This window comes from Xiphophorus couchianus, chromosome 12, assembly GCF_001444195.1.
Source record: "Xiphophorus couchianus chromosome 12, X_couchianus-1.0, whole genome shotgun sequence".
Lineage (NCBI taxonomy): Eukaryota > Metazoa > Chordata > Actinopteri > Cyprinodontiformes > Poeciliidae > Xiphophorus > Xiphophorus couchianus.
This window is the reverse complement of record NC_040239.1, coordinates 32,384,591-32,401,062: the sequence shown is the minus strand read 5'-3', so window position 1 is coordinate 32,401,062 and position 16,472 is coordinate 32,384,591. Positions and strand designations below refer to the sequence as shown.

At 38.8% G+C, this 16,472-nt stretch overlaps 1 protein-coding gene across 1 annotated transcript in view; it reads right to left on the bottom strand.

Annotated features, from left to right (window-relative positions):
• Window positions 1-501: 501 nt before the first annotated feature.
• The window catches only part of niban2b (niban apoptosis regulator 2b), a 43,358-nt gene continuing 27,387 nt past the window's right edge, over window positions 502-16,472 (bottom strand). The window contains exons 6-14 of the mRNA XM_028034005.1: window positions 11,919-12,034; window positions 11,016-11,120; window positions 8,192-8,354; window positions 6,209-6,396; window positions 5,927-6,082; window positions 4,649-4,762; window positions 3,728-3,835; window positions 3,481-3,592; window positions 502-2,606 (exon numbers count right to left, since the gene is read on the bottom strand). Of these exons, the coding sequence (XP_027889806.1) occupies window positions 1,384-2,606; window positions 3,481-3,592; window positions 3,728-3,835; window positions 4,649-4,762; window positions 5,927-6,082; window positions 6,209-6,396; window positions 8,192-8,354; window positions 11,016-11,120; window positions 11,919-12,034 (2,285 nt within the window). The 3' untranslated portion in view covers window positions 502-1,383. The remainder of the gene's footprint in view (window positions 2,607-3,480; window positions 3,593-3,727; window positions 3,836-4,648; window positions 4,763-5,926; window positions 6,083-6,208; window positions 6,397-8,191; window positions 8,355-11,015; window positions 11,121-11,918; window positions 12,035-16,472) is intronic.

Here is a 16,472-nt window from a genome sequence, read left to right as displayed (position 1 = left end):
GCAAAAAAAAAAAAAATATTTAATTTGAATTGTTTTTTTAAATTTGCCTTTTTAAAGATTATAGTTGGTGTTTCTGAATTGTTAACACATAATGCAAATGTAACATTAACTCAAGGTAAATCTGTTTACTACTAACTGAGCTTCACTAACATTTCTGCATTTCCTATAATAAAAGCAGAAGTTGAAGTATTTATATAGCAAAACCTTTAAGGATTTCAACTACGTCTCTTTGGGATTTTATGTAATAGACCAACACAAAACAGACAATTATTTTTCAAGTATTGTGAATTTGACAGGAAATTTCAAAATTTCCAACATTTTTTTAAACAAGATGACTGTCCTTACCACCAAGCTTACCAAGTTTTCTGGAGGTAACCCTGAATAATGATAGTCATATTAATCATAAAATAATATTCAGTGGAAGTAGTCTGCATCTTCTTTGATGGGGGGCAGTAAGGGACGTGTATAATTAATAGGGGGTGTCAATAAAGGTTGAGAAACACAGTTTTAGTTTAATTGATAATGGTTTAATTTCAATAACAGCTTGACTTGATTCACACAAGAGACAAGTACATAAAATATACTCCAGTCAAAAAAAAAAGAAAAAAAATGAGTGAAAAATAAATAATAAAAAAGGAAGAAATCAGTAAACAATCATGAAATGATTAAAAAAATATATATTAGTAAAAGTGACAGTTAGGTGGTTCTCTGTTCCATACAAAGATTTATACATAATTTGCACAGGGTTGTAAGGACAGAAACCCATAGAAATAGTGTTGAATACCCATCTTTGTTCCGCTCTAGAATCTGTTATCTATTGACTGATAGAAGTGGTTTGATTCAACTGTACTCTGGGTTTTTCTCACTTGGTCTGAGCTCATCATCTCACTGATTCTTGAAGAACACAGACACTTGCATACATCAGATCAACTGACTAAAAAAATACTAACTGTTGTAGATTTCTAAAAGCCACAACAGTTTGTTAAAACAGACTGAAAAGCTAAATGAACAGGCTTTTCAACAAAGGTACCTTAACAAGAGTGTTCAAGCAACTGGTCTTTGTTTGTCACCATTATCATCCACTGTGCTCATATTTGTAGTTGAAGAGGAAATAAATGTGTGGTATGTGTAGTAAAAAAGCTCAGGGTCTTCCTGGTGAATGAAAAGTTGGGAGAACAGTGGTTGACTCGGACATGCTTGGTGAAAACTGGCTGCTTAGTGATTGCTGCTGTGAAAACTTGTGCAGTTACATCAACATGACCTTTACTGCTAAAACAGAGCAGGGTTCAGTTTGAGAGCTGCAGGTGGAAATTGATTTTTGTTCACAGAGTCCCGAGTTCCATGCCCTGCGTCGGCTACGTTTTCCTCCTTTCCCACAAAGAGTTACTCTGGGGCCTGAGGGACAGATGTGGAAATCACCTCTCCCTGCTCCTCCCCCTTTGCGGTGGAAGACTGGAAGCCATTGTCATTATGTTGGAGTACAGGGTTTTCTGGAATCGATTCTCTAGTTTCCTCAAGTTGTGTTGACATTGGCATTGCCTTATCCGTCTCCTCCTGGTTGAGATGTGGCAGCTCCTCTGACACTGGTTGGTGGTATTCTTTCTTTTCCTCTCCCTGTATATTAACAGAAGCCCCATCTGCAGCAAGTTCAGCTTGGGGTGGGACGTCTTGGTCACATGGTTCAACTGCTTTTGACTTGTCTTCCTTCGATTCTGAACCATCGGACATTTCTGAAGGGTTCTCAGGAGTTGTGTGTGTAGCCTCAGATGCTGTTTCCTCTGAAGGAGGTGGAAGTTGTAGGCGTTCCTCTGACATCTGGAGTGCTTTCTCTTCTGCCACTGCTTTGCTAACCTCTTTAAGCTCCTCACTTAAATCTGAAGCATCGTCTACAGCATAGTTAGACAATGCAACATTTTCTTTAAATAGATCATTTGGGTTGGCTTTCTCTACCTCTAAAACAAAACCATTGGACAAGTCTGAAGGATTTTCTGGAGTTGTTTTTGTACCATCAGCCAATATTTCCTCAGAACACAGTGAAGGTTCTTGCATCTCCTCCGACTGCTTGTCCGGGGATGGCTGCTCTTTGACCACAGGCTGGAGGTTTTCCCCCTGTTCCTTCTCTACATTACCTGATGCATCTTCCACAACTGAATCAACCTTCACTGGGTCCTTTTCCTTATTCAGCTCTTCTGGGTTAGCTTCTTTCTTTAAGGCCGAACCATTGGTGGAGTCTAGTTGGCTCTCGGTCACTGGAGAACTGGACTGTATGGTAGCTTCACCATCTGCTTTCTCCTCCCCAGCTCCATCGTTCTCCTCTAAGATCACATCAATGGTCGGTGTGTCTCTGAACAACTCACTGGAGCCTTCCACTTGGATCATTGACACCACCTGCTTTACCCTTCTTATCCTCTGGGACTCTGAGGATTCACCAACACCCTCAGAAACTTCCTCCAATTCTTCTCCTTCCTCCTGTTTTCCTCCATACTTCTCTGCCCAGTCAATGGACGGGCTTTCTCCCAACAGTTGGAGGCTGGGGTCACTGTTGCTAAGGACAATGCTGTCCCTGTATAGGTTGTGTCTCCTCTGGACTGCTGCCTCCTTCACAGCTAGAAAACAAAGCGACAACAAGTTGAGGATGAGCATCTACAACTTGAGCTAAATAAACATGAACAGAAAATAGATGTAAAGCTATTTTCTGCTTTGTAAATCTCTGGGGCAACTGTGGCTCAGTAGGTAGACTAGTCGTCTTGTAATCGGAAGATTACAAGCAGATGGTGAAGCTACCATACAGAAAAGATCTCCAGTGCCTATTTTTGGACCATAGCTTCTGAACAACAATGTGTACAGTTTATGTAATGAACCCTGTTATTCTTTCACATCATGAGTTCTCCTCTTTACCTTGTTCTAACACACATGTAACATGACATATGTATTAGCTTAATATGTTTTATATTGAAAAAAATATACTTAGAAAAGTGTTTTATGTGGCTCAAATTGTTTTTGAGTATTTATGATTCATTTGTATTTTTGTCATTTTAAAATACTAAACTTTGCACATAACTTTATATTTTTGTTTGTCTGTAAACATTTTAAAAGTTTAAATCAGATGTTCTGATGAGTTACTTGGTACTCAAGTAGCACCAAATACTTTTTACTCATTGAGTAAATTTTTTTGGATGGTTACTTTTATTTCAGTAAAAATATGTTGAAGTAATGTTTCCCTTACTTGAGTAAAACGTTTTGGCTACTCTATCCACCTGTGACAGTGCTATGACCTTCCATATCCAAATATGTATGACAAGTCCTTTAAAGAAACAACAAATGTGACCATATAAGGAAGAGCTGCCACAACTGTTTCCTGACCAGTCATAGCCAAGATATGCCATTACAATCTGTACCTGGCGTGAGCAATATAAATTTATATTGCATATAAAATAATATAAACCTAAAAAAACGAATAAAACACATTAGAAGACTGACCCATCATGATGTCCTTCATGACTGAGTGCAGAACCACTTCTTCAAAGATGTTCTCCACCAGGATAAACCGGGAAAAGTCCTCAAAGATCAGCTCCTGGAAGCGGGGAAGCTCCTGGTGTTCAAAACAAGAAAAGTCAGAACGTCTTCATATCTAAAGTTACAATTACTAAACAGTGGCCATCTTTTCAAAACACACCATGCATCACCATCATCGTGTCCTCTGCTCAAATAAATGTAATAGACTTACTGAAGCACAGGATGGGGTGAGCTGCTTCAGCATGTAGGGGATGAAGATCTGGAGGAGAGCCTCGCGGAAGAAACGCTTTCTCACTGTACTGCTGTCATAGTCAAATTTCTGAAGAAACAAGCAGAGAAGAAACTAGAAAACGCTAAAGGTTCCATCAGGGACATTCCTTATTAACATCAAAGAGTGAGTACCGAGTGTTTGGGAATAAGTGATAGTACGTAAAGGGGACATATCATACAAAATTCACTTTTTTGGTCCTTAAATAAATGTTTTGTATTTTGAGTGTCTAAGATTGCAAAAAATTAAATCTACTCTCTTCTGGTGCTGTGTAGACATCTTCATATTCTTTTTGGATTCTATTTTTCAGTCTGTTTATTTGTCTCTATTGCTATAATGTTTTCTTGTCCAAGACGTCTCTATATTTGCTGTGGAACTGCTAAACAAGGTCTGAAAATGTGTGCTCTTGGATTATGGCAGAACAATTCCTCCATAAGTGGAGTCAGGACTGCACAGTAAAAAAAAATAAATAAATAACCACTCAAATATCAATCTTTTATTTATCAAAAATACAAGCGATCAGAATCAGAAGAATAAACAGGTCATTATCATGAAAGCTTCTCATCTAGTATCTGTAAAGCAGAATACACAATTAATTGCTTCTTTATAAAGGTACAGGGGCACAGATCAAAATTCTACCTAAAAATCCTCAATAACCCACAGCTGCTGTTGTGTTATGTCAATAGGCTAGTAAACAAAGAACAGCTGGTTGGTTTATTTTTAATATGAAAATTTCCAGCATGAAAATAAGAACTGGATTTATGAGCAATGGATGCCTGAAGAAGCATGGTTTTATCACCAGTATGCAGGGGTGTGTGCACGCGCCTGAGTGTGTGTGTGTGTGCGTGGGCAAGTGTGCTGTACCTTTATAACTCTGTCCTGACACCGCTGGATGGTGTTACACAGATCCTCAGTACCCTGAGATTCCAGACTTTGGTGGAGGATTTGTTCAAATGTATACACCGCATCGTCCATTTGCTGAGGATAAACATTTGCAATAAGACAGACATCTTCCCTTCTGTGACTTCTTCAGAAAACAATATTTCAATAATTGTTTTGCTTAAGTAAAAGGCAAAAAAAGTAATTTGATCCAAAGTTTATTTGACGGGGTGTGCATAAGACTGACATGATATTGTCATAAACATGACATAACACATCAATCAGATTTTATTTGTACAGCACCTTTTGGCAACAATGCATTTCAAAGTCCTTTACATCATGTAAATGCAAAAATACAAAGTCATAGAACACACAGTCAACAACATTACATTTTGCACATCAGATTATTGATTAATGTTTCATGATTAGGTTTCAAAAACAAGTCTAAACGGCTGAGTTTTTAGTCTAGATTTAAAGGAACTCAGTGTTTCTGAGCTACTTGTTATGAACATGAAGGAGTCTTTATGAATGTTTGACTGTTGTCATGAAGTGTCATTAGTAAATAATGACACTTTAAATGCAAAGTTGCATTACAACTCGTAATAAAAGTCCATCAAAATGGTCAACTTTGCATTAAAAGTGTCATTATTTACTGAATGACACTTCATGACAACAATCATAGACATTCATGAACACTCCAGCTTCATGACAGGTGTTAAGTCATGTTTATGAACATGTAATGTCAGTTTTATGCATACCCCATCAAATAAATAAAGTGTTTCCAAAGTTTAATCTAAAGCTTAGGCCATGTTCTTATGTGTTCAAACAATGCAAAGAAATAAAGTTTTAATTATCTAATGACCTCGGGTCAAACAGCTGTCACACACTGACCTCATTTCACCCTAATCCACACACTGATGACAATGTGTGGTATCCTATATTACCTCCCAAGCTGCTTCCCAGTCTGCTACTCAGTGTTAAATATGCATTACAGTAAGGTCAGTACATTAGAATCTCTTCAGTTTTGAAATCAGAAATTGGAGCGTGAACTCTAGACTTAATCTATTTCTTCCCAAGTTGTAGAGTTTGGACTTTAGCTGTACAAAATGTGTGATGGCATTCTGAGAAGCCCTAGACCTTAAGGACCCATTCTATTTCACCTCCACTACTACAAGTGCAGGCTGCAATGTGCCAATCTGGACACTTGGTGGCAATAAGTCCTATGGTGCTCCTTCAATATCAGCATAAGAATCAGATTGTTACCTTTCTCATGAGGATTTGGGCCCTTTGAACAAACACTGAGGGGCTGGAGACGTCAAATCGCTGCTGCAGCCCCTCCAGACTCAGCTGCTCCACCTTTTCATAGCAGCTCTGCATCTTCACTGGGTGGAAGGCCAGCATGGAGATCTTCTCCATGTGCTGGGGAGAAAAGAACAGGAGGGGTCAGGTGTGTGGGACATCAGATTATTGTTGTTGTTATGACAACAAATGGATGCATTTGGGATGGAACCAATAGAGGTATAAATTGTTGGTTCTCCAGCTCACCTGTGCTACAGTCTCCTTTGTACCGTTATTGAGGCTGTTTTTGCTCATGTCCACCAGCTCCCTGAAGAAAACATCACGGACCTCAAAGAAGCCTCGGCTGGTGGGCTCCATCAGGGCATCTAGAATGGAGCTGATGTAAGGCTGGATGCTCACCTTCAGTAACTTCTCAGCCTTAGGAAGAACCACAGCTGCAGGAGAGCAGGGAATGTTAGAAATAGGTTTGAGCCAGTTTTAAAAAAAAAAAAAGAAAGAATCAATCAATAAGCCTTCTGTTCAGAGAAAATTAACAGTCTATGGAGATGAGCAGTCTGAATACATTGGCTGAAATAAGTGATAAAGTTCCTCCATAATAATGTGAAAGTCTAATAAAGTTGTAAAGCTGTTGCTACAGCTAGTTCTACAAGCTGTTCACACATAGACAAAAAATACAGGCGGAACAAATGATTAATAAGCAGCAGTGCATCAGATATTTGGCATATGCAGCATATCATATGCTTCATATTTGTTCTTCATATCTTAATCTTCCTTTGACCTCATCCCAGGTTGGTTCATAATAATCTACTTAACAGATCTCTGCAGTGAAATAAAGACAGCTGAAGCTAAAAAGCCTTTCACACACAGAGTGTGAAAAATGCTGCTAATCTGCTTTTTTCTATTGCACTACAATGGCAGGGAGCTGATAGATAACTGAAGGTAAATGTTTGCTAAAGGTGACTGTGTAAACAGTGTGTTGACAGTAAAAGTATTTTAATGATGAAAGTATCAGAAAAGGAAAGTTTGTAGATACTTTCACTACTATACTAATACATCTAGAAAGAAATAATCCTCTAATCTAGAACAGACTTGATTTTTATTCAGAATTTGATGGTGCACTTAAAAATATTAATTTAAGTTAGCAGCAAGCAAGTGAGATAAAACTGAGTGATTATACAAAAAGAATGAATAGTTTCAATATAAACCGTCACACTCTTAGTGTCAAAGCCACATATATCATTTTAAACTGCAGCAAAAAGCAATTGCATTTGTGTAGTAAAGGTTTCAGCACCAAGATAATAAATAGTGTCTGACATTATAAGATAGAGAAATTTTTGCTGCTATTGTACCACTTTCTCAAACAATTTTGCAAACATCCACACCCAAATAAAATGTCAAGAGTTATCAGCAGCAGCCATTTTAAAACTGCAGAAATGTTCTAAGATCTATTACAGTCTCTTCCTTAGTCTCAGAGGTCAATATATGGATTTAGGATCTCCAGAGTATAGCATTATTATAGGTATGAAAAGCTCTTGTCAGGCTTAATTATATTAGTTATCAGTTACTATTTATATTTTTGGAACTTTTAGAAAAATATGGTTTCTAAATATTTGACCAAAGTGTCACTATGTCTTGACAGTATTAAAGCTACTCCACCTCTTCCATAAGCTACTATGATCGTCTGAGAAAATGAACTGTTCCCAGTCAAAAACAATCAATCAGAGCCAGGAGGAGGGCCAATCAACCTTGTGAACACACTGCTCAATGTGCTAATCGTGGAGAAACAACTGTTAGAGGAAACTGTTTATCTGCCATCACCGGTGACCATGTTAACTAGGCTGAGCATTCCTGACAGACTCTGCTGTAGTGAATCAGATGTAAGTTAGCAGAGAGTGAGAGGGAGGGTCTGAGCAGGGCATACACTAGGGTAATTGACAGTGCTAAGACCCTCTTTCTGGCTCTGAAAGAGGGTCTTTCAGAGCCTGAAAGAGGGTGTTTCTGTCAGAGCTGTGTATTTGTTCAGATGACAGCAAAGGCAAAGCAGCTCAGTTTTTTTCACAGATTTTCTGACTTACATTATACTGTCACAACATAATGATAGTTTTAACAAATATGCAAAAAACTTGATCAAAGTCAGTTCATTTTAAATAATCTTTTTTAAAATAGCAGCCACAGAAACCCTTAAAGACACTGATCACCCAGGAAAAGGAACAGGCTGATGCTGCTGACCTTTGATCTTGTTGGTGACGTGCTCCTTGGATGTGATGATCTGATCCATATCTGTTCGTATGAAAGCTTCCAGAGAGGAGCTCGCTCCTTCACATTTGTGCACCACAGCTTCATACTGGCTCTGACACTGGCTCTGCACCATCCCATACACCGCATCTGTGATCTGCACACCGAACACACACAGCTGAAGGATTACACTCCTGTAACAGTGGTACTGGTTTTAAATTGGCCTAAATCAGGCCATGACCCTCTTTAATAGCAAGTTTTTCTAAACAAATGCACAAACTGCAGTTAGACATACAGTACAATGACTAAAAGTTACAATCACTGGCCACTCTGTGAGGTACACCTGGAAAATGTCTAGCCAGTCAACTGAAGCCATTTATCCATCTCGATGTGATGTTGATTTGATGTTCAGACTATGCATCAAGATGGTGGAGAAATGTAACACAAGTGATGTTGAGAATGGCAGGGTTTGGTACCCATGGCGATGGCCTGAGTAGTTCCAAACCTTCTAAGCTACTGGACGTTTTACACAAAACCATCTGTGATTTACAGATCTGTATGAGAGAAGAGTCAAAGAATACCAAGTGAGCACCGGCTGGATGAAAACACCTTGTGGATGTCAGATTTCAGCTCGACCTGACTTAGTCTTATGAGCATGACATGCTGGACATGCCATGCTGAAAAGCTTTTTTGGCCCTTCTCCAGTTGGAAGATGGGCATGATCTGTGTCCCCAACTAAATATTGATTCAAGGACCATGCCCATCCCGTATGGATACAATGATACCTACTTCCAGCAAGATAATGCACCTGGTCACAAAGCTCAAACAATATCAAACTGGCTTTCCTGAGCATGGCAATGAATCAACTGTCCCATAATGGCCTCCAGTCACCAGATCTCAATCCAATAGAGCACCTTTTGGGTGTGGTAGAATGAGGGATTTGTATCATGCATGAGATTCCTGTGAATATGGACAAGATGTTCTGAGGAATGTTTCAAACATTGGTTGGTTGAAACTAGGGCTGGGTATTGTTAGGAACCTCACGATTCGATTCGATTTCGATTATTGCTGTTGCGATTCGATTTGATTCGATATTGATTTAAAGTTGTGAAGACAAGTGATTTAAGATAATGTTGACATTTTTAAAATATTTATTTTCATACAAACTTCTGTAACATCACATTTCTGAGCAAAGAAACAAATTTCTTTCTGCAATGTGCTTAAAGTAGAAAACTGTTCTTAATAAACAATAAAAAATAAAGTGCATGTAAAATAAAATTAGGCATAGCTTGTCTCTTGAAAGTCTAATATAAATAAAAATGCATTTCAATAACATCTGTGCATATTAGTGCAGATTTAAACACAAATCCTAGGGTTGTATTCAACTGAATTGCACTGAAAAAGTTTAGTGCTTGTAAACATTCTTAGCTTTTGAACATGTAGTGATTAACCTCTAATTTTTGAACATATCTTGAACTGAACTATAGTACTGTAGCCAGAAATGAAGAACTGTACTGTAACAGTACAGTTCTTCATTTCTGGTTACAGACTAAGTGGGCACGTGGAGATTCTTGTTCAGAAAAAGCAGCTGATCCACATGCTCAGGCTTCAATGCACTTCTCTGGGCTGTGACTATGTCACCTGCTGTGGAAAAGATCCTTTCAGCAGGTACACTACTGCCTGGGATGCAAAGGTACCTTTTAGCTTGGCATGACAACAAAGTATAACTTCCATGAAGGGGCCTGGTCTGAAGCACATTTGACACCAATTCCCACTCGTTCGATATGAAATGAGAAGTGATGGTTACGTAGGGGTCGGTCGCTCTCGAGGTCCAGCCATCACACGTCAGAGCAACTCTTTCGGCCGACTTTAACGACTCCAAAACGGCTGTCTTCACCTCTGTATACAGTGACGGCACAGCGACTTCTGTCATGCATTTACGTGTTGGTATTGCGTAGCGTGGTTCGAGTATCTTTAGCATATTCTTAAAACCCTTGTTTTCAACAACACTGTACGGTCGTAGGTTCTTGCAAATAAACACGGCTACAGACTTTGTGATTTTTTGTGCGCGGGCAGAGCTTGGCGGAAGTTTAGAGATGAATGATTTGTCGATTTGTGTCTGTTTGGAGTCAACCGGTTGTGCTTCGGGTTTTTGTAGCGCATCTGCGTGGTATCTGGTTAAGTGGTTGCGCAGGTTTGTCGTGTTACTGCAGTACTTTAATTCTCTCTGGCACAGCTTACATACCACCTTGCTTTTGTCGACTTCGTGAGTTCCAGATTTAGATGGGAAAGCAAAATGAGCCCAAACATCTGACTTAAAAGTTGACGGAGTTAGCTTTCTACAGCTGCTCGCCATGACTGTTGTTATGCGCTCAGGTGCTCAGCACAGTAACCAAACTCGCAGCGCCCCCAACGTGTCAGGAGGTGAATCGATTCTGAGGAGCCCCCTAATCGATTATGAATTTTGCGTGAAATTATTGCGATGCATCGATTCTTCAATTATTTTACCCACCCCTAGTTGAAACTAAGGTAAGCGGGGCCCAACTGCTCTTGCAAGAAGTACCTAATAAAGTGGCCAATGAGTGTAATTTCTTAATAGTTTTTAAGAATCATTTCTATAAAATAAAACAGATCTAAAACTGATCATGAAAACATGACAAAGGAGTAAAGCAAAAGAAAGAGTAACAAACCAAAGAGTTTAAATTGATAATTTTTCTAATTTTGGAAAAATAGGGGTATAAAAGACATAAAACATAATTTAAGCTATGAATATTTTTTGTTAAACCCAAAGCTGAAGACAAGTGATGGAGTGTCTCACCAGCATCCAGTTCCTCTGCCTCTCATGCAGTTTTCCTTTGAGGCGAGGGGAGATGAGCTCCCGCAGTTCAGGCAGGAGGTTCTCCATCACCAGGTTAGACAGGATCTGCAAGGAATCCTGTAGTTGAGCCAGTCTGCCAGTCTGGCTCAACTGGCAGACTGTGTGTTCACCAAGATTCAGAAACTGGAGTATCATGGTAGAACATCTGTGCACTGGCAAAATGGTGCCACCTGCATGAGGTCAGGGGATGAACAGACTACTGTTTTCCTAATTACTTCCATTGGCTGCGCTTATTCTGACAATCTGCTAAAAAGATTTTACCCTTTAATTCTCACCTAGCACATTAAAACAGATTGTTGTGAAGCTCAAAACGTTGACTTTTATTTTTTCATTAGTAAAAACAGCAGCAGAAAAAGAAGCTAAAATATCCCAAGAGTCACACTGCAGTTTCTCTAATGTATGCAACTAGAACAATACAATACAAATCTTCGAATTCCATTATGACTTCTGATTTTGATCTGCATCCAAAAAATATAACAAGCTCCTCTGGAGATGCTTCAGACTCACAATATCTTTAAAAACAGCTCACAGCAGAAAGATGTCACAGTGTAATAGTAATACTAAAACATAAATCAGTTGTCATATAAAGATAACAACTACTGTAGTTGAATTCTCCTATTGTAACAGTTGGATTGATGAACTACAAACATGTCTAGGTTTGTGTTTTAATTTGGAGAATCAACCTGTAGTTTTAGCTGTGTTCAGCTATTTCAATTGTAATAAACAAAAGCTTTCATATCTACCATGAGATCCAAACCAAATACTCTCATCCCCAACTCAGAACACACATGGTGAGTCACTGGTATGTGGCAGAAATATGGTCATACATTCAGTATGTTTTACCTGTGACGGTACACCACACATCATCTCCCAGGTGCCAAAGTGCCCTTGAGCCTGGCGGTAAAGTCGGACTGTGTCAGTAAAAGCTGGCGTTTGGACTTCATGTTCCTCAGACAAACCTAAAAACAGAAAATGAACAGTGTTTAGCAGCTTGGTGTGCGTGCGCTCTTCTTTTGGCAGCTTGGAAGGAACTGAAAAATATTTGTCATTGCATTTTTTGGCATTAGGATCACATTGAGACATGACTGAAGGTGGGAAACGTGAGAGAGGTACCTAAAATTATTCAACCACCACAGCAAATTAAGTTTTCTGTAAAATAAACAGTGTTCTATTTTGATTTTGTTTATTGCAATTGAATAGTTCAATTGCAATAAAACTACAGGTTGTTATCTGAATTAAAACACAAAATGACACTTTCCATGGAATCTTTCCCTTTCATGACAACCATGATAGAGAGAGATAGAGAGATAAAGATAGAGAGATAGATATTAACAGAAAACTTGCATATATAAACCTATCCATCATATAGGTAGATAGGTTGCCACAATCTAGGGTTTGCACCAACTGGTCGATTCTTTACTCTGCAAAGACTTTTTACGGGTTCAGTGGACTAGTCGCAATCATGTAACAAAACAAATTTTTTCAAGAAAATTAAAGAAAGTGAAGTAGGTGAGTTTGTCAGACAGCTCAAATTGTATAAAAATGTAAGTAATTTACCAAAGAAAAACTGAAAATTCCAGCCAGGGCTACCTGGAGTCTGACTCCTGTCCCCGGTTCGCTGGCCCCATGCCTCTCTCTCCCATTCCATTCTCCCTGCCCCCTTCCTGTCTGACTGCTGTCAAATAAAGCCAACTAGTGCTGAAAAACATTCTCTAAAAAAAGACTACTGTAATGTGCGACAATGTGGCATGATGTCGGGCTATTTTATCCATCCAACTGACCAGCATCACTCTGCGTATTGAAACTTCTAACCTGGCAGCTTTACACTCTTATAAAAATACAGTTTAACAACATCTGGAAACAAAGTTCAAGTTGCATTCTGAGGATCTGATAAAGGCAATCTCTGCCGCCGTCTGCAAGTCAGTTAATCTTGCAGAGAACTTGGAGCTCCAAGTTGCTGTGAAGCATTTTGCGCTTATGTCACTGTAATTAATCTACTTCGGCTCGACTTTTATCAAGCTGCAGTCAACCTTAAAAAATATTAAGTCGTCCAACCCCTAATCGATAATAGCCACACAGGAACACCCAGTAGAAGGAAACAAACGCCCCCAGTACAACACTTTCATTCTTTTGGCTGAAACAGTACATTTTTGTTCCATGCGACCAGAGAATGATTTGCAAGTGAGCAGAGAGGCCTGCTTCAAGCAACAGATTTGTAACAGATTCAGTTTCTAACTGAACATTCGTGGCCTTTACTGTCTTTTTGTGTTCCTTTCCTTGTTCATACAAGGCAGTGATCTTTTCACTTAACATTTTGGACAATAACTCAATGAAACAATAATGGGAACTGTCCCAGCATTTCAAGTTGTTCCACATCAAACAACTGATGAAAATAATAAAGCTGTCAACAGGATGCATCAAGGGAAACCAAACAATTGAAGTAATTGATTGACAAGGACAATTTAGTGTTCAATTTGGAAATGATTGCAATATTAGCGTTATTTAAATTACTTTTTTGGCACTTGTACACTGCAAACACCTGAAAAAAGTTACGTTGTTTGCAGTTGCCAAACTCCACAATCAAGAAAAAACAAAAAACCCCGAAGCTGTGTAGCTTTATTACTCAATACAGCCGTTCAGAGCAATGGTCTAAGCTCAGAGACCTAACTACTAAACTACTGACAGAACTCACAAAGTCACAGCAGACTAAAGAACTGAAAACATCACCAACACTGTAAAGTGACAATATCTAGATCAAGAAGTGGCATGGCCTCTTGAAAAGGCGTCAGTAGAACAAGCCCTCACTGATCAAATCAAGATTTGATCTTGATTCACATGAACCAAAGACAAAAATGAAACACAAACAAGCAGGTCGAGCAGGTTTTCAGGAGACAAGTCACTTACATTAAGCTAAAGATTTCGTAAAAAAACAAACAAAAAAACAAAACAGCCTTCAGATGTTCATCTGCCATACTTTACAGACAGGCAATTGATTGGACACTTGTCAGATATTTCAAACTAATCTTATATTTAAAGAAGATACTCAACCCACCCCTTGTTCCACTGCACTGTTGGAAGGGTTTTTTCAAATAAGATGTGACTCAGGAATATCAGTTTACAATGACTGGCTGGTATTTGTGCTCTGTTAGATGCCATAGCTCTGTAATATCAGCAAAGTGTACTAAAGCCAACCAAGATTTAATCCATTAAGGTGTTCAAACAAGTTGAGGCATCTTTTAAAAGTAGGTTCTCACATAGAGGGTGGGAGTGACATGGAAGCATTCCCACCCCTTCATTTTTATAGGAACAAAGGTCCGATACCCTATCAGGAGGAACAGGGTATCGACTCTGACAATGTATTCAAACACGACTCCATAAACACAATTCGTTGTTTAATTAATGTGTCTTACAGTTGCCTCAATACAATAAAATTACATTACTCTCAATGTGAAGAAAACATAAGCATCTTCTGTTAGTGGTTCATACAATAAACCACTGTGATGGTGGTTTTATTTTGAAAGGAAATGATCCTTGTTCCACCTTCACAAGAACAGCATGTTGTAATAAAAGGCTGCAGTCATAAAGTGGCATACTAAATTACTGGAGTGTAATTACTGGGTGTTGTGGGTTTGTAATGACCTGGTGTGTCACTGACAACCTCTGCTAAGAATCAGTTTGGTGAGCTGAGGTGAGCCAATGGAGAGTCTGAGCTCATATTTCATCCAGCAGCGTGTCATGCCTAAAACACTAATGTCAACATTACTTATGGCTTCTTCGCCAATCACCACTGTAGGCATTAGGGAGCGAACTTTACAGATTTATATGCTACAGAAATAATACCACTGCATAAAAAACAGCAGTTAAAAAAGACGCTGTATACACATATAGAGAGGTGTGTGAGAAAAGTAAAGTGTCTTAAAAAAGTATGAGTACCCCTGAAGATTTTTCATATTTGGTCACTTTACTTTACAAACCACAATAGGATTGTTGGACTTTATTACTGAAATATTGATAGAGCAATACAAAAAAGTGCATATATGTGAAGTGGAACAAACAATATACATGGTTTTCAAATTCTCTGACAAATAATATCTGAAAACCAAGGTAAGCAGTTGCATTCTCATCCACCTTCACAGCCAAAACTTTATACAATCACATTTAGAGGACGGAGGGGCAAACCTCTACCAGCTGATTAGGAAAAGCATCCCCATCACATGATGCTGCCAGCACCATGTTTTACCATGAGGATGATATGTTCATGGTAATGGAAGCATCTTGCAATTTGGTCTAAATGTTCATCTGACTACAGAAACTTTTTTGTGCTTCATATAATTGGTTCACAACAACTGCAAACAGGATGACTATGGCTTCCTTTTAATAACGTCAGTCTCATTGATATTATTGTATCTTTACACAGTAATGCATGACTAACAGTTGTCCTATTAACAGATTGTCCCACCTGAGCTGTGGAGCTCTGCAGCTCTTCCAGTTATCTTAGGCATTTGTCTATTGTTTGTGGTTGTAACATGAGAGCAAGCAAAAGAAGTTAAAGGGGCACCGTAGGAATTAGCCACCCTACCATCTGAAGGATAAAATATGGTATTAAATTGTCAGAGTGACGTAGAATGGGAATTTAAAAACTCTCCTCCAAAGCAATGCAATAAGTATTTCAGAGACAACCAACAAGAGGCCTAGCCAGAGGATTTTGTCTGAAGCTGTACTCCCCTCTGAGCTCTTACTGTTTATCCATCTTACTACTTAAAGATGGATGAACACCGCTGGGTGAGCAGTCTACAAGCATTATGAGCATGCTTATGTTACAAGTTATATAACTGAAGTGTAAATTTATTTGGGCATGTTAGCAGTTCAGGGTTGAGGTGTTTATCCATTCTACATCTTACCTTTTACAGTCAGTACTGCCTACTCTGTACTGATTCACCCATTTGGCTGCAAAACTCAAATTTATAGACTAAGGTGAACTAAAGGACAGCTGCTAGCCCTTAAGGCTAACCAGGTCATTGGATGAATAAATGACCAATTAAGGGACAGTTCTACCAAGATCTGACTGCTTTAGCACAAACATACTAGGATGAACTGACATTATGAACCTTCATACCTGGAGAAGTCATTTTTCCAAAACCACTCTGTGACTGTTGGGAAACATAAGAAAAATACAATCTATAGTTCCAACATCACTGACTAAACAATTACAGAACCACCATGAAGTCACAATATGCTGTCATTCAAAGTTGTACGTTTTAATCTGCTGCCTGCACTAATTAAGACAGCAGCTTCAAACTGTGGAGTAACTGTAGGTCTTTAGTAAACACCTGGACATGTTAGTCCATAAAAACTGTTAGTTAAAAGGGCCTTTGCTAAAGCAAGCAGCAGCAGCGA